At 46.2% G+C, this 20,442-nt stretch overlaps 1 protein-coding gene across 1 annotated transcript; it reads right to left on the reverse strand.

The window, feature by feature from the left end:
• Window positions 1-713: 713 nt before the first annotated feature.
• LOC138664542 (ADP-ribosylation factor 1-like) lies at window positions 714-19,266 on the reverse strand. The gene is made up of 5 exons (XM_069751329.1): window positions 18,922-19,266; window positions 8,404-8,579; window positions 8,049-8,159; window positions 5,013-5,137; window positions 714-2,720 (listed from the first exon to the last, which is right to left on the reverse strand). Exons 2-5 carry the CDS (start codon window positions 8,549-8,551, stop codon window positions 2,559-2,561), a joined length of 546 nt encoding a protein of 181 aa, XP_069607430.1. The 5' UTR covers window positions 8,552-8,579; window positions 18,922-19,266; the 3' UTR covers window positions 714-2,558.
• Between the last annotated feature and the right edge of the window lie 1,176 nt (window positions 19,267-20,442).

Raw genomic sequence — 20,442 nt, forward strand, 5'->3', positions numbered from 1 at the left:
GCAGAGGTAGATGGAAAACAAGCACCATGTAGCCCTACGACTACATTCATATGAATGTGGCAATTCTGGGGCCAGTCAGCCACAGGTTTGTGTCCCTTGAATCAAAGCATTAATCCGCAAAATAGGCAATACCAACAATTGCTGCAGTTTTTTTTTTATTACTACAAATGGGACCACTTGTGTGGAACAACATGTGAACTAGTTTGCCAATTAGCAACCTTAAGGCTATGTGCACACGTAGCGGATTGGTGTGCGGATTTTTCCGCACTGTTTTTGCAAAATCCGCAGGTAAACCACACTGCGGATTACCCGCGGATTTGCTGCGGTTTTTGTGTGGATTTCACCTGCGGTGTTACACCTGCGGATTCCTGTTGTGGAGCAGGTGTAAACCGCTGCGGAATCTGCATAAAGAATTGACATGCTGCGGAATGTAATCCGCTGCGTTTCCGCGCGGTTTTTTTCCGCAGCATGTTTGCTGCGGATTTTGTTTTCCATACGTTTACATGGTACTGTAAACTGCATGGAAAACAGCTGCAGATCCGCAGCAAAATCCGCAACGTGTGCACATACCCTATCAGTTCTGCCCACTGACCAAACGTATGCATTTACCGCTATACCCATTTACCGCTATACCCAAAAGACCAAATTCAGACAAAGCGACCATCTGTAGCCAATTTACCAAGACATTATTTAAAATAAACAAAACATGGCGATTACTTTAATACAGAACTCTTTTTAATATAGAGCATTTCAGACAAATTACAACATGGTTAGAAAACAAAAAAAAAAAAAAAGAAAAAAAAAGAAAAATAAAGGAAATTCAATTTCGGTCCAATTGTACATCACATAGTTCACGCTTTTCAATCAGTTTTATACAGGAAAAGAAAATATTCGCTTTAAAGCTCTGATGCCGTTTATGCATGATATGAAAACTGTCTCATTTACAGACTGAAGTATATATAGTCATTTAAAATTGATAAGAGCTACAACCCGTTCCCCACAAAATAAACAGAAACCCAAAGATTTTAGATGCAGATTAAAATAGAACGCGATCCCGCCGTGTGCTGCCAAGTCTTTCACACACGCAATACAGCAAGTGGCCAGAAGGTGGTGCTGCAGGAGACGAGGAGATTAGAATTTTGGGAGTTAGAGAGTCACATTGCTGGTGAGTACCCCCACATTTAAATGCTAGGGTACAAAGTACAGGATTATTTCACTTCCTTTTGATCAATTTTCAAACAACGCCATATTCATTTAATACTACTCAGTACTTATAACATTGTATAGTCTTATAATTTAAAGGACTCCTCCTTACATTCATACATCCGGGTGATGTAACATTCGCTGTCCTTATAGTCTATTCTGTACAAGTTCACGACCCAGGACAAGATGATTACCGGTTTAAGAGCCTATGTCACTTGCAGTGTCTGCGAACCAGACCACACGGTAAAGAAATGTTCCCTTTCGTGTATACCCCTCACCTCCCTCTGCACCTCCGTTCTGACGTTTAACCAAACGCTGGTCTATCAGATGACTAGACAAGGGGCCAGGGGCAATGCTGGGGATGAGAGTGGATGGATAAAAAGAAAAAAAGTGAAGTTAGTAAATTAGAAGAAAATATTACTGTACAGACTTCCTTCAAGGTATGGAATATCGCTCGATACCCCCCAAAATAGAAAGAAAAGAAAAAAAGAAATTCTAGGAGTGGGAGCAGACATCTCAGAAGCCTCAGTGAGCCAGGCTGGTGATGTTACATGCGTGTCAGTACAAAGTGGTGGGAGAAGTCAGAAATTACGGCCATTGCACGACCTGGCGGTGGGATGTGAGGGAAGCCTAGAATGGTGTGCCAGCCCCGTGCCAATATATGCGTTCTCCTCTACCCAGTAACATCTCTCCAGTGTGGTCATATGCTGGACGTACCTGGTCATCCATCCATCAGTTCAGTCTCTAGAAAAGTCACAAGTGGATAAATAGTAGGTATATTAGTAAAGGGAAGCCGTAATATGCTACGATAAGGACTACAGCCCCCACTAGCTCAGGAATATTATAAGTGATGACCTCCTGAGATACTAGAGGCTTGAATGCAGGATATAACTTCCCAACGTTCTGCAGATTGACTGAGCGGCCATGTAATACCAAGAGAAAAGACATGGATCAGCCAGAGTCACTCTCTGGAAAGTACCTCATCATGGAATATATTCATGTATGCCCTTCAGATTGCATTGCGGTTTTGAAGATGGGCAATCCATCTACCTGTGAAGCCCTTTTGGGGGCAGGGGAAAAAGGGTGGAAAGAGATGCGCAGGCCGTTTACGTGGTGGGTAGTGTTTTGTTCAGAGGGGGAAGTTAATACTGCTTAGCATGTATAAGGCACAGTGTGAGATTACTGCTCCCACTCGCACAGGCGCGCAGACAGACACACGACACAGATGTGCGCGGAAATGACATGCCCGCCTGGGAGGCAGCAGAGGCTCTGGCCAGCCCTGCCAAGATGCTGAACAGGATGGGAGTTAGGCGGAAGTAGGGGCGGAGGGAGGGTGGTGGTCACTCAGGGTGGGATCACTTCTGGTTCTTTAGCTGATTGGACAGCCAGTCCAAGCCTTCGTACAGACCGTCCCCACTGGTCGCACAGGTTGCTTGAATGTACCAGTTCCGTTGACGTAGGGAGTGCAGACCCAGCTTGTCTGTGATTTCTGCAGCGTTCATTGCATTCGGAAGGTCCTACAAATACAAGAATCAAAGATAAACAACCCAGAATCTGGGAAATTAGGGTAGCAACCACGTGTCTTATTTCCTCATAGATTGTGAGCAGTGCCCGCACTCCTTTTGAAATCACAGTTATGTTTATTCTGTAATGTCCTTATTGTCTGTACAATCTCTAGAATGGTGAAGTGCTGTGCAATATGTTGGCGCTAAAAAAATTTGTTTGTAATTCCAAAGCAGCCCCATCAGGTTTGTTGTAATAATCCACTGCACGTCAACTCCATATTCAAATCAATAGGGGCAGAGGTGCAGTTCCCAGCCACAACCATTATTCAGTCGACGGAGCAGCGCAGCTCCATAACTGAGCAGTCCCGGCCACTGCTGACACCGAGGGTGCCGTGTGGCGCACTCCCAGCGATCAGACATTGATGACCTATGTTAAGGGTAGACCATCAAATGTTAAAGACCCGGACAACCCCTTAAAGGGGTTAAACACTAAACACACAAAACACCGAAGAAATAAATCCCAGAAATTTCTTCTTTCATTTCCTCCTTTCAATTTATCTCATGATGAATATATTACAATAAGAGAGAAATAAGGATCTCAGATGTTTTTGGAGAATACCGTATATACTCGAGTATAAGCCGACCCGAGTATAAGCCGACCCCCCTAATTTTGCCACAAAAAACTGGGAAAACTTATTGACTCGAGTATAAGCCTAGGGTGGAAATGCAGCATTTACCGGTGAATTTCAAAAATAAAAATAGATCATTATTTCCCCATAGCTGTGCCATATAGTGCTCTGCACCGTTCATATTTCCCCATAGGTGTGAACCATATAGTGCTCTGCACCGTTCATTGTGCCCCCTAGCTGTGCCATATACGGTGCTCTGCACCGTTCATTGTGCCCCATAGATGTGCCATATACGGTGCTCTGCACCGTTCGCTGTGCCATATACGGTGCTCTGCACCGTTCACTGTGCCCCATAGCTGTGCTGTGCCATATACGGTGCTCTGCACCGTTCACTGTGCCTCATAGCTGTGCCATATACGGTGCTCTGCACCATTCACTGTGCCCCATAGCTGTGCTGTGCCATATACGGTGCTCTGCACTGTTCACTGTGCCCCATACATAGCTGTGCTGTGCCATATACGGTGCTCTGCACCGTTCACTGTGCCCTATAGCTGTGCTGTGCCATATACGGTGCTCTGCACCGTTCACTGTGCCCCATAGCTGTGCTGTGCCATATACGGTGCTCTGCACCGTTCACTGTGCCCCATAGCTGTGCTGTGCCATATACGGTGCTCTGCACCGTTCACTGTGCCCCATAGCTGTGCTGTGCCATATACGGTGCTCTGCACCGTTCACTGTACCCCATAGCTGTGCTGTGCCATATACGGTGCTCTGCACCGTTCACTGTGCCCCATAGCTGTGCTGTGCCATATACGGTGCTCTGCACCGTTCACTGTGCCCCATAGCTGTGCTGTGCCATATACGGTGCTCTGCACGGTTCACTGTGCCCCATAGCTGTGCTGTGCCATATACGGTGCTCTGCACCGTTCACTGTGCCCCATAGCTGTGCTGTGCCATATACGGTGCTCTGCACCGTTCATTGTGCCCCATAGCTGTGCTGTGCCATATACGGTGCTCTGCACCGTTCACTGTGCCCCATAGATGTTCCACATAAATTTGTGCCGCCGCTGCCACAATAAAGAAAAAAAAACACATACTCACCTCCCTTGATTGCAGCTCCCGGCGTCTCTGCTCTGACTGATCAGGCAGAGGGCGCCGCGCACACTGTATGCGTCATCGCGCCCTCTGCCTGAACAGTCAGAGAGCAGAGACGCCGGGAAGATGGAGGCGCCGGCCGGGAAGATGGAGCGACGCCAGGTGAATATGCTATACTCACCTAGTCCTGGCGATCCTCGCGCTGTCCCCTCCTGTCTTCGGTGCCGCAGCTTCTTTCTCTATCAGCGGTCACCGGCACCGCTGATTAGAGAAATGAATAAGCGGCTCCGCCCCTATGGGAGGTGGAGCCGCTTATTCATTTCTGTAATGAGCGGTCCCACGTGACCGCTGAAGAGAGGAAGAAACTGCAGCGCCGAAGCCCGTGGGACGGCAGGGACAGCGCGAGGATCGCTGGGACTAGGTAAGTATTCCTCAGCGCCCTCACCCCCTCACCCGCCGACCCCACCGCTACCGTGACTCGAGTATAAGCCGAGGGGGGCACTTTCAGCCCAAAAATTTGGGCTGAAAATCTCGGCTTATACTCGAGTATATACGGTATATATTTGGAAGCAGATTTTACCTGTTTGTTAGCAAATACTAATAGCACTGCATCCCGCAGCTCGTCCTCTGCCAGCATCCTTGTCAGTTCCTCCCTCGCTTCATTCACTCGCTCTCTATCATTACTGTCAACCACAAAGATGAGACCTGCGAGCAAGAGAAAGTGATCACATTACTACCATTCTGAAGATTTATAATCAGTCCAAAATGCCAGCTCCCACAGATATTACAGGTATAATTGCACGTTGCTTCACCCCAATGAGGCCAACGATACATCCTATGGGGTTAAATAGGAACCACAGTGTGCAAATGTACCCTTAGTGTACTTTTCACCGGTTTCGTGGCCCTGTTGGGGGGGCTTTAATTTTAAGCCCCCTAAAATCTGTAATTCTGAAATATGCACCGAAGAGGCCATAGACTGCACTGGTGCTGATAGAGCCATTCATCATTTTCAAGTGTACCCAATACTACACCAGAGTGTCTGCCCAGTCTATAGCCCCCATCAATGTATATGAGCGCAGCTCAGATGCAAGCCCCAACGGGGTCACCAAACAGGAAAGCAATGTGAAAGCAGCCTTTGATCTTCACATAAATTGTAATACATAATCCATTTAGAGCGGTTTCTGGAGTAGAACAGCCATGTTTTCTATTAAACTCATTCCAGAGTGTTACATGTGGATAGATGGAGCGGGCGAGACCACTCCATGCCCAACCCAGCAGGTGCCTACTGTATCACACAGCTAGCACCCGCTACTAACAGCAGAGACAGAAGATAGCTCTGCCACCCATTTCATGTTTTTCTTGCCAGTGCTCTTTTTTTTTTTTTTTTTTTTTTTTTTTTAAATGGATGGGGGTGTTTAGAGCCAATCCCCATACATACATACATACATACACACTTCAATTACCCCCCCATTTCCTAATTAATAAACTACACAAGACGCACATAAAAAAAACGAAAGAGGAAAAATGGATGAGTCAGCAAGTATTAATTGAAAACGCTAAAGTGAAAACCATTCAATATAAAGCATAAGCACTTGACAAAATAAGTCATTCACTATTTAACTTCACATTATACAGATGCTTCTCACAAAATTTACTTTGATATTCTAATTTCAGTTCTTCAATACAAATAGTGAAACTCCTATATTATATAGCAACAGAGTGATTTCAAGTGTTTATTTCTGTTGATGATTATGGCTTACAGCCAATGAAAACCCAAGTGTCATTATCTCAGTAAATTAGAATACTTTATAACAACAGGTTAAAAAATGATTTTAAAATCTGAAGTGTTGGCCTACTGAAATGTATATTCAGTAAATGCACACAATACTTGGTCGTGGCTCCTTTTGCATCAATTACTGCATCAATGCAACATGGCATAGATGATCAGTATCTGGCACTACTGAGGTGTTATGGAAGCCCAGGTTGCTTTGATAGCAGCCAGCAGCTCGTCTGCATTGTTGGGTCTGATGTCTCATCTTTCTCTTGACAATTCCCTTTGAGGTTAAGGTTCGGTGAGTTTGCTGGCCAATTAAGCACAGTGATACTGTTGTCTTTACACCAGGTATTGGTACTTTTGGCAGTGTGGACAGGAGCCAAGTCCTGCTAGAGAATTAAATTTTCATCTCCAAAAAGATTGTCGTCAGAGGGAAGCATGAAGTGCTCTAACATTTCCTTGTAGATGGCTGCGCTGACTTTGTGTTGTGAATTCTGTGGCTGAATTCACTCCTGTGGTCACAAGTGGTACTGCAGCTTCTGAGCTTCCTCTCTCAGGTGTTCTGGTGAGCTCTGGCTGCTTTGTTATTTAACTCCACCTGATTCTGTCTTCCTTGTCAATGTTCCAGTGTTGGATCTGAGCTTCTGGATCTTTCCTGTGGCCTGCTGCTCTGCTTAGATAAGTGCTTTTTGCTTTTGTTGCTACTTTTTCTGTCCAGCTTGTCATTTCGTTTTGCTGGAAGCTCTGAGACGCAAAGGGTGTACCGCCGTGCCGTTAGTTCGGCACGGTAGGTCTTTTTGCCCCCTTTGCGTGGTTTTTTGCTTTAGGGTTTTTTGTAGACTGCAAAGTTCTCTTTGCTATCCTCGCTCTATCTAGAATATCGGGCCTCACTTTGCTGAATCTATTTCATCCCTACGTTTGTCTTTTCATCTTGCTAACAGTCATTATATGTGGGGGGCTGCCTTTTCCTTTGGGGTATTTCTCTGAGGCAAGTCAGGCTTGTTTTTCTATCTTCAGGCTAGTCAGCTCCTCAGGCTGTGCCGAGTTGCATAGGTAGTGTCAGGCGCAATCCACAGCTGCCTTTAGTTGTGTTTAGGTTAGGTTCAGGTATTGCGGTCTACAGAGATTCCACGTCTCAGAGCTCGTTCTATTGTTTTTGGGTTATTGTCAGATCACTGTATGTGCTCTGATTGCTGGCACACTGTGTCACTGGATTGCCTACATAACACTTTGGTCTTGATAAAACACAGTGGACCTACACCTGCAGATGACATGGCTCTCCAAACCATCCCTGATCGTGGAAACTTCACACTAGACCTCAAGCAGCTTGGATTGTGGCCTCTCCACTCTTCCTCCAGACTCTGGGACCTTGATTTCCAAATGAAATGCAAACTTTAATTTCCTTGTGGAGTGTGTCAATGACTGCCTTCTGGGCATCTGTCAAGTCAGAAGTCTTCCCCATGATTGTGGAGCCTACTGAAAAAGACTAAGGGACCTTTTTAAATACGCTGGAAGCCTTTACAGGCGTTTTTTTTTTTTCTTCTTCTTTACTGAGATAATGACTTTTGGGTTTTCATTGGCTGTAAGCCATAATGATCAATATTAACAAACACTTGAAATAGATCACTCTGTTTATAATGACTATAGAATTAGGAATCTCATTTTTTGTATTGAAGAACTGAAATAAATTAACTTTTTGATATTGTAATTTTGTGAGAAGCACCTGTAATTATCGCTGAGACCCCACATGCTACAAAATTGCAGGGTCTCTGCTCAGCATGGAGGCTGACACTGTATATTTAGGTAAAGGGATTGTCCTGGTCACCTGTAAAGTGCACATACCCTGAGTGTTCTGGAAGTAATGGCGCCACAGTGGTCTAATTTTGTCCTGGCCACCAACATCCCATACAGTAAAGCTGATATTCTTGTATTCTACTGTCTCCACATTAAAACCTGAAAAGACACAGACATGTTATGAGTTAGTCTCTTATACCAGACACATTAAGGCTGAAGGTCTGGTAATCCCGGCCCGAGTATGGAGTGCGATTTTTGGACTGACTGCAGATATCCTGATCCCAACTCCAACAGCCTCATAGGCACATGCCACATTGCCGAGTTCAGATCACGAGGCCCCCGGTTAGTAATGAGGTCGTAGCCCTAAATTCGCCCAATGTAGATGATAAGAGGAACTGTATACCTATTGTGGGAATGGTGGTCACAATCTCGCCCAGCTTCAGCTTATAGAGGATTGTAGTCTTTCCAGCAGCATCCAGGCCCACCATAAGGATCCTCATCTCCTTCTTGCCAAATAGGCCTTTAAAAAGGTTTGCAAACATATTCCCCATTGTAGTGTCTGGGTGGTTTCCTTTACACCTGGGAAGAAAATGTGAGAGTCGGAACATGAAATTGCAATAATATATTAGTTTTAGATAATTAAATTTAGTGCGTGGGTTGCCCGTGACCTGTAAAAATTGGCCAAGATCAGGAAAACACAGTTTCAGACGAGCACTACTTTCGGAACGGTGAGGCTGGTAACCCCATATTTAGTCTTGGCATTATCTACATTAACCCTTGAAAAGGAAGTTGTTTATAAAAAAAAAAAAAAGCAACCATCCATTCAGAGTTTGCTCTCCACTTCCTGTAGATAGTATTCACTCTGCTGTAAAGCGCTCGTGTCCTTCACTGTCCATTAAAAGCCATGAAGATTCAGGAGGAGAGAGAAGGAACGGTCACCATGGCAGCCTTAGACATCTGACTGCGCTAACGGGAAGGAGGGAGCTGTAACGTGACGCTGTACAGGGGAGAGGAACAATTACAGCCTAATATTACATTAACACAAAGGGTGAAGGACAGGCGGGGAGGAGAGGATGTTCTGTCTTCTCCTTGCTTACAGGATCAGTTAACTCTCCTACTGCAGACTATTTGCGCAGTCAGGTTAGCACATGCTCCCAACCCTGTGATGGAATATTTAACTATCCTTCCAGCCGGATGAATCTCAGAAGACAAAGTGCAGAAAGATCCTGGCGTATTTGTAGTGGGGTTGTCCTGGATTTGGACTGTCTACCCTTAGGATAGGTCATCAATATCAGATCCATGGGGGGAAGGGGGGGGGGGAAAGTCAGACCCTGGGACGTATACAGTATACAACACCAGAACGGCACGGCTCCGTACATCATGTAGTGGCCATTATCCAGTACAGCAACACAGCGCTCACCGAGATGAGAGGAAGCCAAGTTGCAGTACTTGAGGATAGTCACAGAGCTGTACGGTCCTGTGCCGTCACCACAGGACCTGCTAACACCAAAGGCTTTCACAATCACTTAGCCCTTTTTGAGAGTTAACCATTCCCACTAGAGAAGTACTGGTTCTGGGGACAAGTGGTTTCCTTCTAAGGTGTGTAAGGTCAGTAGATCCATGGGAGCCACCATGCAGGATCTGTACTTGAGGCCTCAATGTACAAAGGCCAGCCCCGATTTCCCAGAACAAGCAGTGCCATGCCGTCAGTATAGTCAAGAATACAAGCTATGTCCTATCTACCAGACCTCAAATGTGAAGGCCATCTCAACAGAGTGACCTTGTTTAAGAGAAGGTCCCATACATGAGGCCATTGATTGGGGACGCACAGAGCAGTGTTGTACCGGCAGCAGCTGCCACTAGTGCAGGCCGCTCCTAATGAACGGAATGGTACAGACCAGACCTCGGGCACCTGTACAATACAAGGAACGAGCCATGATGTAGACACTAAAGAGGCAGAAAAGACCAAACTATCTCTGTACGTGGTTAGTGGTTCAGCTCCAGAAATCCTCCCCGATATGTCAAGCTGCACTGCACTGAGGAACACCATGGCGTGACAGCTGGTAAGCAGATTTCCCTCTTGTGAGACAGGACATCTCAGCAAGACAGGGATGGGTATTAGGAAGCTTGGCTTAAAGAGTCACTGCTTCAGCAAATAGTAGCAGTGAATAAAAGAAATTTGACAGAATAATGCCTCAAATCCTCCCCCATACAATGTCAGAAGTTATCACCTCCCTGAACATTGAAATTCAGTCATTGTCTACAGGACTGCTGGAGAAGTACATCACTCAGCAAGCAGTCCCATAGACAATGACTAGAGCAGATTGGGCATGCACAGCTCCATCCCATCCATGGGCATTGCCTAGTCTCAGGATCACTGGGAATCCCATCGGCCAGTTGGGATTTGGGTAGAAAACCCCTTTTAAAAAGTAATATTCAATTATCAGATATGACAAAAAATGCATGAGAAGTGTGAGCTGCTGTCAAAACTACAATGCATGATCATCAATACATTTTCTCTCCGCCTGAATGCAGCAGAGATGGGTATACCTTTAATAATTTCTTAATCTCTTACAATTACATTAAATATATTTTAAAGAAGTGAAGGAAAATCAGCTTGGGCCAAACCTATAGGGACGGCCTGTTCACCACGTTGTCAGCCCCTCTATTTACGCTCTAGTAACGTGCCTCATATAGCTGTAGTACTAGTAGTACCATACAACATTGCGCCTAGCCATGGTGATGGCTTCAGAGATTTGGGCTCTAAACAATGCATTGACTCAAGTTATTTTGTTCTGCAAAGATCGACAAAGAATGGAGAGAAATCGAAAAGTAAAAAAAAAAAAAACCATGCAGATGGCATTTTTGGTTAGTTCCCACTGCTCGGCCCTCTTTTTTGCATAAATGCAGCTGAGCATCAGCCACACAAATGTGGAATATAAAATGGCCCAGAGACAAGATGGAAGGAAGTCACTCCTCTACCCTTGCCCAGAAACAGCCCACTCACAAATGAGACACTGCTTCTGCCCACACATCTATAGGCACAATACAATAAAGGAAGAAAGCTGCATATAAAACACAGTACATAAGCGCTGCCTGCAAGATTACTGATGACTCAGACCCGAGGGCGCAGGAAGGAACCAGATGGAGTGATGCAAGGCGACGTGTAGGAGGATTTCTATACCGCAAACATTTCATGCTTCGTAATACATCTCTATGGCTTCTCAGCTGATCTCCCTTTAAAAGAACCAAGCTGCAATACCAGACACAACCTGGCGAAAGATATGGCGCTGTTACCACAAGACAGTAGTGGAGATGGGAGGAACTAATCCGCGAGACCGTGGTCCAGCAGCCGGGTAGCATTCCATGGCCAGGGGATGGAAGCCCGGAGGGCCGTCTCCTCAACTCCTAATTTGATTCCTTGATCGGGAGCATTGTCACAAGACGCGTGCACGAGGTCACGTCAAGCTGGCTAATCGAAAGAGTCAAGGATGCTGTCAGGTAGGACGAGGCTCGCAGGATTCCTGTTCATTGGCCATAAAATACTGACTTGGCCCCTTTATTGGCTCAGTCTAGTAAGAGATCATGTTTCTGCCATCTTACAAAAACCTGGCTGCGTTGTTTTTGGAAATAGCGCCACCTCTGAACTATGGGTGGTGTCTGGTACTGCAATGGAAGCACACAAGCGAATGAAGCGTAGCTCCAATACCGCGCACAACCCATGGTGAGGGGTGGTGCTGTTTCTAAAAGAAAGCAGTAATGTTTTAACCCTTTAATTCAGGGAGATGTACCATCAATCAGGTGATATCTCTCTAGCACACCTGGCATATATCCAAACCTCAATGTGTGGTGGGAACATCCAATACCAATTTCATCATCTACTGCACCAAAGCATAGGCCAAACATGGACGGAGTTAAAAGGGCTACCCAAACGAAAAAGAAAATGTGTGAATGGAGACAGATGTCAGTTCAGTAAAACATCTCTAATTGTGTCCATCCCAGTGTGCGCCTTTTTTCAATAGTAAAAGCAGCACGCTATTCTTCGATTAGTCCCTTTAATTTAAAGGAGTTGTCCCATGAACATAGTACATTTGAAATAATAGATCTTGGGATATTAAATAAAATGTACTTTGTGCGTCAGAAAACCCCATACAGTGAGTAGTGAGACAATGCCGGACAGCTATAAATACTGCCCATTACCCTCAGGTTTCACAGCTGCTGCCTACAATAAGGTTGGTAAAGACCATTTACTCCAAGTATGAAGGAGGCCTCCTCAAAGCAGGAGATCTAAGGACCACAAAGTTCCTAGTGTCTTACGAGCTGGAGTAAAAATGCTGGCAGGTCCTGTTCTCGTCAGATCACTTCCTGGAACGTCCCACACGTGATCAGCAACTGCTGAGAGCACATGACCGACACGTCCGGCTCACATCTGCAGGCTGGAGTTGGGAGGTTCAGATTATGGAGAATACTAGCCTTAGATGCTTAGCAGAATGGAGAGCAGGGTGGGGTGGCAGACATGAGAAAAGAGACAAGCTTTGTTGGTGAGGAGTTTAACGCACCACTCTAGTGTTTGGTTTTATTTAAAGGGAATCTGTCGCCACATTAGACTATCTAAACTAATAATATGGTCATACAGGTGATAGAATGCTGAAACCAGACCAACTCTGTAGGCCTCATAACAGCTGAGGGGGCAGAGTGACCTCCAGGCACCATCAGCCCCAGAGCCTGGAAGAGGTCATTTATATGAAGTGAGATGATTTCTCAGCAACAACACAGCTAATATGAGGCACACAGGGAGGAGTGTTTTCAGCATTCTATCACCTGTATGCCCATATTAATAGTTTAGATAGGTCGGTGCATGGGCTGGACAGAAAGAGGAGCCTGGCTGCCGCATTCACGTTTTATTGTAAAGCAGGGGTCTCAAAAACACGTGGCCCGAGGCTCTGTTGTGCGGCCCAAGGACCGCTGAGATGGGACATTATTACTGTACAGGGTACATTACAGTATATGGACATTACTACAGCACAGGGGACATTACTATAGGATTGGATCGCATCTTTATAGGATTGGAGACATTATTAAAGGATGAGGGCCAGAATTACTTTATGGGGCTAATTGTACAACTATATTACTGTATTGGGCAGATTGAGGGTCAAAAAAAGGAAAACGTTTAAAAACAATGTAAAATAAAAGAATGAAAAAAATAAATAATGGACTAATGTTTGACCACTAAAAATGCTGTTTTGTGTAAAACTTTAAGTAAAACAGAAGACCTGTACCATAACACATGAAAAGCATCATTAAAAAAGAAAAAAACAAAACAACAAAAGTAAAGAGAATGATCATTAAGTCGTACAGAAAAATAATGGCATCAATGAAAACGAAACCTTCTCCCGCAAAGAACGCGGCCTTTCAGATTCAACTTTTTTCAATGTGTGGCCCATTTAACGGCTGAGTTTGAGACCCCTATTGTAGAGGGTAGTTTTTAGTGACAGGAAGACCAATTAGTAGTTACTTGCAGTTATCAAGTCAACAATGAGCCAGAGAGTTAGATCAAGAGTTTTGGTAGTTTCCATGGTAAGAAAAGGTCGTATATTCTGCAGATATTTTTGAGGTGCAGTCGATGACTTGGAGAGATTAGATAGAGGGAGACTTGCACAATTTCTCTACGGAAGGTGATGACTTTTCACCACGATTATAGCCATAACGATATAACCATGTCCAATAACGATCTCAAGTAATGAGTGCACCGGATGGTCTATGGCAGCGTTCCCCAACTCCGGTCTGCAAGAGCCACCAACAGGTCATGTTTTCAGGATTTACTTAGTATTGTACAGGTGATTGAAATCTTGACTGTCCAGGTGATGAAATTATTACCTGTTCAATACTAAAGGTACCGTCACATTAAGCGACGCTGCAGCGATATAGGCAACGATGTCGATCGCTGCAGCGTTGCTGTTTGGTCGCTGGAGAGCTGTCACACAGACAGCTCTCCAGCGACCAACGATGCCGAAGTCCCCTGGTAACCAGGGTAAACATCGGGTTACTAAGCGCAGGGCCGCGCTTAGTAACCCAATGTTTACCCTGGTTACCATTGTAAATGTAAAAAAAAAAAAAAAAAAAAAAAACACAAACACTACATACTTAGATTCCGGTGTCTGTCCCGCGCCGTCAGCTTCCCTGCACTGTGTCAGCGCCGGACGGCCGTAAAGCATAGCGGTGACGTCACCGCTGTGCTTTACGGCTGGCCGGCGCTCAGTCAGTGTGGGAAGCTGAGGCCGGGGGACAGACACCGGAATGTGAGTATGTAGTGTTTGGTTTTTTGTTTTTTTTTTACATTTACAATGGTAACCAGGGTAAACATCGGGTTACTAAGCGCGGCCCTGCGCTTAGTAACCCGATGTTTACCCTGGTTACCAGTGAAGACATCGCTGGATCGGTGTCACACACGCCGATTCAGCGATATCTGCGGGAGATCCAGCGACGAAATAAAGTGCTGGACTTTCCCCAGCGACCAACGATCTCCCAGCAGGGGCCTGATCGTTGATCGCTGTCACGCATAACAATTTTGTTAACGATATCGTTGCTACATCACAAAAAGCAACAATATCGTTATGTGTGACGGTACCTTAAGGAAATCCTGAAAACATGACCTGTTGGTGGCTCTTGAGGACCGGAGTTGGTGAACACTGGTCTATGTTATCATCTCACACCGTCACATGGGTGCTTGACCACAGAAGGACGTTTTTAGTTTTTTAGTTGCAATCAAAGCAAAGTTCTGCTTCATAAACATCTCCGACTACTAGTCTGCAGATCGCTGGGGCCATCCATCAGGACGTCGCTTCCGGTTCTAATAGAGACCTCTGGAGTGGAGATGGATTCTAGGGTAGGGCCACAATTAGTTTTATTTTATATGGGTCTATAACGCTTTAAAGGGAATCAGTCACCAGTTTTTTGGGCTACCAGGTAAAAAATACCATTCAATTCTGTGCCCCCTATGCATAACACAAGTACTTCTGATTCCCGCTGACTCCCCACGTATGATCCATAAATACTTTTATTCCTCCCGTGCTGTATGTCAATATGGTGGGTCCGGTCCAATGGGCGAGGTTAGTGTCCATCTCTCCCCCCTCCTCGCTTCTACGTATTCCTTGCGGTGAATTTCGGCGATTGCATAGTTTTCCTGTGTGTGCATTCCAAAGGCATCTCGCGTGTGCGCAGTAAGCTTTGACTAACAGTGGGCAAAGCAGAAAAGCTGTGTTGCGCATGCATACATGATTGCTTTCTATGGCCCGGAACACAGAAATGGCAGCGAAATACTTCCGCTACATAGAAAGCATACTGCGAACGTGTGAGATGCCTGTGGGGAGGGGGGAGAGAGACACTAAGCCCCGCCCATAACATACAGCGCGGGGGGGGGGGGGGGGGAAATACAAAAAGGTATTTATGGATCATACATGGGGAGTCAGGGGGTATCAGAAGTTCTTGTGTAATGCATAGGGGAGCACCGAGTTGAATGGTATTTTTACCTGGTAGCCCAAAGACGTGGTGACAGATTCCCTTTAAAACAGACCTTAGACCTGATGTTGCCGAGCATTTGAGTTCAGCTTCATCAGGTTTAGACAGTATGACATGGATTACTAAAGCAAATACAAAAGCCTCATCAGGTCTAAGACTGAGGTGAGAAATCTTGGGGCGCATCCCAGTGTAAGTAGCATAAATCTGCTGGTAGCAGGGTCTGGGATTACACAATACTGGGGGACATATAGAGAAACGAATACCCTCACCACGCCACCACTACACAGTGTTAACCACCCTCAGAGACACACACACGACAGGTAATAAATGACTGGATAATCAATGGCCTGAAAGCGCTGGTTATACATTAAACACATGGGAAGGTAATCTCCAAGTCCTAATTGAGGTGGGCATTAATAATTTTACAGATCGTCCAGACACTTCACAGTGGGAATTACTGGCATGTACAGCTCCATCACCTTCCTCCACTAAGCTCGGAGTCCAAAGTCTGGCAGAACATGTGGAGATTACGGACTGTGCTGCCGGCTTCTCAGGCTGTGGGAGAAAAGTCAGTGCAAAGAATCCACTCAAGCCTGCGAGGTCTGGACAGGGTTAGCAATGGTTCATCAGTGTGGGCTAAAAGGGGCCTCTGAGCACCGATGGACTTCTATAATCGATGGGAACTCCTTCAGACAGGAAAGTTGCTGATAAATGGGAATATATATATATATTTTCACAAACAAAGCCATAAGGTCATGTTCACACTAGCAGTATTTGGTCAGTTTTTTACCTCAGTATGTGTAAACCAAAACCAGGAGTGGGTGATAAATACAGAAGTGGTGCATATGTTTCTATTATACTTTTCCTCTAATTGTTCCACTCCTGGTTTTGGCTTTCACATACTGAGGTAAAATACTGAATGCGTGAACGTGGCCCAAACCCTGGAAATACAATATAAATGGCCTAATCTCAGTCTACTGAATCTAGAGGAGAGCGAATGAAAACGCCACTTTTAGACCCCTCCGTGTACACACAGCCTCGGCACATCATCGGTGTTTCATTTTTCTACAGCATAAAATCTTATTTGGTTTTTAACAGAAATCTACATCAGAAATCCATGAGATGTTTCGGCAAGTCAGTCCTGCAGCGGTTTGTGCGCAGACTCTTCCACATATTGGCTTTGCAGTCTTTTTACTTCAATGTCAAGTTTGGTGAAGATCAAAAACCGCTTGTTAAAAAAAAAAAAAAAAAAAAAACACTCCCCCTGCAGCGGAGTCCTGGAGTCTGGGAAACTGAGGAATCGGAACAGCAATGGGAAATTACTAGTGAGTGTTCAAGGCAGTTCTTCATTTCTTAAGGTGGATTTGGGGATAATTCCGCTTCAAAATCCAAGTAGGAAAACAAAAACCCTGCGTGTATATATTTAAAGGGACGTTCGCTAAGATTTATTTTTTTGTACATTTTTAAAATCCTCCTCAAATGCGTTTGGAAACTTCCTATTCTTTCCTTGGGGAAATCATTTTGTGGTCCATAAGCTTTTTTTTTTTTCTTAAGCCTTTAAGTCACTTTATTTATTTATTATTTTTTTTAAGAGGATCCTGAAGGAAACTTCTCCAAACTAAGCACTGTATACTCAAAAGGCTGCAAAGAACATTTCAGGAAAAAACAACAACAACTGCATCAGAAGAAAAGGAAAATCTGATGAAAAAAAGTGTATTCAATGAAACTCAGTTTTTTTTAAACTTCTCTGGATGCACGTCACCTTAGATTGGCCTCCAACCTGACCACGATCTGATCGGAGAAGATGACGGCCCCCCGTGTCCATATGCCCTAATAGATCAGTGATATTGTAGAGAAGAGCCCCTGCTCAAGACCCTCACTATTAATGGAAACCCGTCACCCCCAAAATCGATGGTGAGCTAAGCCCACCGGCATCAGGGGCTTATCTACAGCATTCTGGAATGCTGTAGATAAGCCCCCGATATATCCTGAAAGATGAGAAAAACACTTTATATTATACTCACCCAGGGGCGGTCCGGTCCGATGGGTGTCGCGGTCCGGGGCCTCCCATCTTCTTACGATGACATCCTCTTCTTGTCTTCACGCTGCAGCCCCAGCGCAGGCGTACTTTGTCTGACCTGTTGAGGGCAAAGTACTGCAGCGCGCAGGCGCCAGGAAAGGTCAGAGAGGCCCAGCACCTGCGCACTGCAGTACTTTGCTCTGCCCTCAACAGGACAGATAAAGTACGCCTGCGCCGGAGCGTGAAGACAAGAAGAGGATGTCATCTGATGAAGATAGGAGGCCCCGGACCGCCCCTGGGGCAGTATAATCTAACCTCTTTTTCTCATCTTTCAGGATACATCCCATTCCAGAATGCTGTAGATAAGCCCCTGATGCCGGTGGGCTTACCTCACCATCGATTTTGGGGGTGACAGATTCCCTTTAAGGCTCCCACACACATTAATGTTGGCCAAACCTGCCAGTACTCTAACATTTATGGGAGCGCCACCTGATGGCTGGGGGGGATGATGATCAGGCATGGCCAATTTCAGACTGCTGATCACATTGTCCCAGGGACTAGCCACCAGTAAAGATGTCTCCCTTCTCATAGACCACAGAAGCGCTCGCTCCAATGATGGGGAGAGGTGGGCGAGATATCTGCGGCCCATATACTGCGTACTTGGGGCAGAAATACCAGCTGTCCTTGTATTAACTGGATAGCCACTGTGTCATACATGTGCCCTGCCCAGGCGGCGCCCTCCCAGCAAACACCCCGCTATTAGGTCTCCATCTATTTGAGCTGTTGTCAATTACATTACAGGAGGTTCCGCAGCATCAGGAAAACATGCCGACTTTCTTTCAGAAACAGCGCCCCCGTGACCATTGCTTGCCTCTGGTATTGCAAGTCTCCATTCACTTCAGTGTGGCTATGAGCTGCAATACCTGAACAACCCCTTTAATGGTGCAGGTGAGGAGGGGGCAGAATCATAGACTGTGGCCGCAGTCACAAAGGGACCGAACCGTCCATAAACATTACGGATGAGCGGATTCCGCCCATTATACAGCGTTTACGCCTCCCACCATAGGGGCCACGTCCAGGGGTCCTGGCGTGCTCAGCCATACATATAGGGTCGCTGCGATTCTCACCCATGACACCTATGTGGGGTCTGGGGACTGCGCCGCAGCACAACACCTCCATTGACTCCTATAAGGCCAGGTGACATCACAACCTGCAGGGAGCCTGAAGATGGCGTCACGGCCCAGATACACGTCCTGCTGGGATGGTGGATCCTCCGGTGAGGCTGCCCTCTCCTCCATCACTGCGGCATCCAGGCGCCCCACCCCACTACCACAGGCCGCTCACCGACCCCCAATTACCGCACACCACCACTACACGGCTTACCAGAGCTGCGCCTTCACCGACTTCCTGCTCTCGCCGCCTCTTCCTTGCCGATCGGTCACACGAAATGGCGGCGGTTGCTGACGTCACCGAAGGAAGAGTGCCGGAACTAATACCGAACACGCATGCTCCGGAGCTAGCCAATCATAAGCTCCTATTCTCAATGTGTAGGCGTCCTTTAATCACGTGTGAGACATACGTCCAATCAGAAAACCGCAACGTCACCCGCAGGAAGCTACAGTGTAGCCATCTTACTAACGTTGTTAGCCCGTCCAGGAAACGAGAGTTGTTACGTGTCCCCGCCTTTAAAACAGCGGCGTTACTCATTACTTTATCTTCGTGTATGACATTTGAATAAGATAGGGATTTTCACAAATGAGGCGTGTGAGAGTACGCCGTAAAGTGACGTACAGTTTCCATGGTTATGGTTCATCGTTCTAGCAGAAGGTATAGTAAAATGGTGACTGTCATGTCTGACCAATCAGGATGGGAAACGTCATTGGTTTCGGTGACGCCCACCCTATGAGCACCAATCAGGTTCTTATTCGTTTGACACACACGGTGTGGGCGTGGCTACAAGCTGCCGACTATATAAACTTGGGGGATTCCTCTTTTCTATATTTAGCGCGCACACTCATGTAGTGAGGGAGAGGGCAGGTCATGGCAGAGCCCAGTGCCGCCTGCCGGGGTGTGTCGGGCCTTGTGGTTCCTCCAGATGCCGCTCCTGCACACTGAATGGCCTGATTACACCTGGGGAGTATAAGGAGGCTGTTCACACAGTGTTCTGGGGAGTTTAACCTTCAAGGATGAGGCCAATTCTTGTGGGTTTTTTTCCTCTCCCTTTGAAAGCCATAACTTTTATTTCTGTCCACGTAGCTGTATAAGTTATGGTAGCCCATCAGTTCCTTGCGCTAGGTATGTAATGATACTATCACATTGACAGTTTAAAGGGAGCCTGTCACCCCCAAAATCGTATATGAGCTGCGGCCACCAGCATTGGGGGCTTATCTACAGCTGTAATGCTGCAGATAAGCCCCCGATGCAACCTGAAAGATGAGAAAAAGAGGTTAGATTATACTCACCCAGGGGCGGTCCCGCTGCGGTCCGGGGCCTCCCATCTTCTTACGATGACGTCCTCTTCTTGTCTTCACGCTCCGGCGCAGGCGTACTTTGTCTCCCTGTTGAGGGCAGAGCAAAGTACTGCAGTGCGCAGGCGCCGGGAAAGGTCAGAGAGGCCCAGCACTTGCGCACTGCAGTACTTTGCTCTGCCCTCAACAGGGAGACAAAGTATGCCGAAGCCGCAGCATAAAGACAAGAAGAGGACATCGTAAGAAGATGGGAGGCGCCGGACCGCAACGCCCATCGGACCCGGACAGAATGCTGTAGATAATCCCATGATGCTGATGGCAGCAGCTCATATACGATTTTGGGGGTGACAGATTCCCTTAAATTTAAAGTGTTGTCTGGCCTTGGGCTAGAAGTCAACAGTCACTCTATGTAACTGCAGACTTGTGACTCTGGTGG

Source organism: Ranitomeya imitator, chromosome 2 (genome assembly GCF_032444005.1).
Source record: "Ranitomeya imitator isolate aRanImi1 chromosome 2, aRanImi1.pri, whole genome shotgun sequence".
Classification (NCBI taxonomy): domain Eukaryota; kingdom Metazoa; phylum Chordata; class Amphibia; order Anura; family Dendrobatidae; genus Ranitomeya; species Ranitomeya imitator.

Excerpts from the sequence above, each read along its gene's own strand:
- LOC138664542 (XM_069751329.1), bottom strand. The coding sequence starts at position 8,551 with ATGGGGAATATGTTTGCAAACCTTTTTAAAGGCCTATTTGGCAAGAAG. Across the intron at positions 8,160-8,403 it reads GACCACCATTCCCACAATAG|GTTTTAATGTGGAGACAGTA; the intron begins GTATACAGTTCC and ends GTGTCTTTTCAG. Across the intron at positions 2,721-5,012 it reads TAGTATTTGCTAACAAACAG|GACCTTCCGAATGCAATGAA; the intron begins GTAAAATCTGCT and ends TTGTATTTGTAG.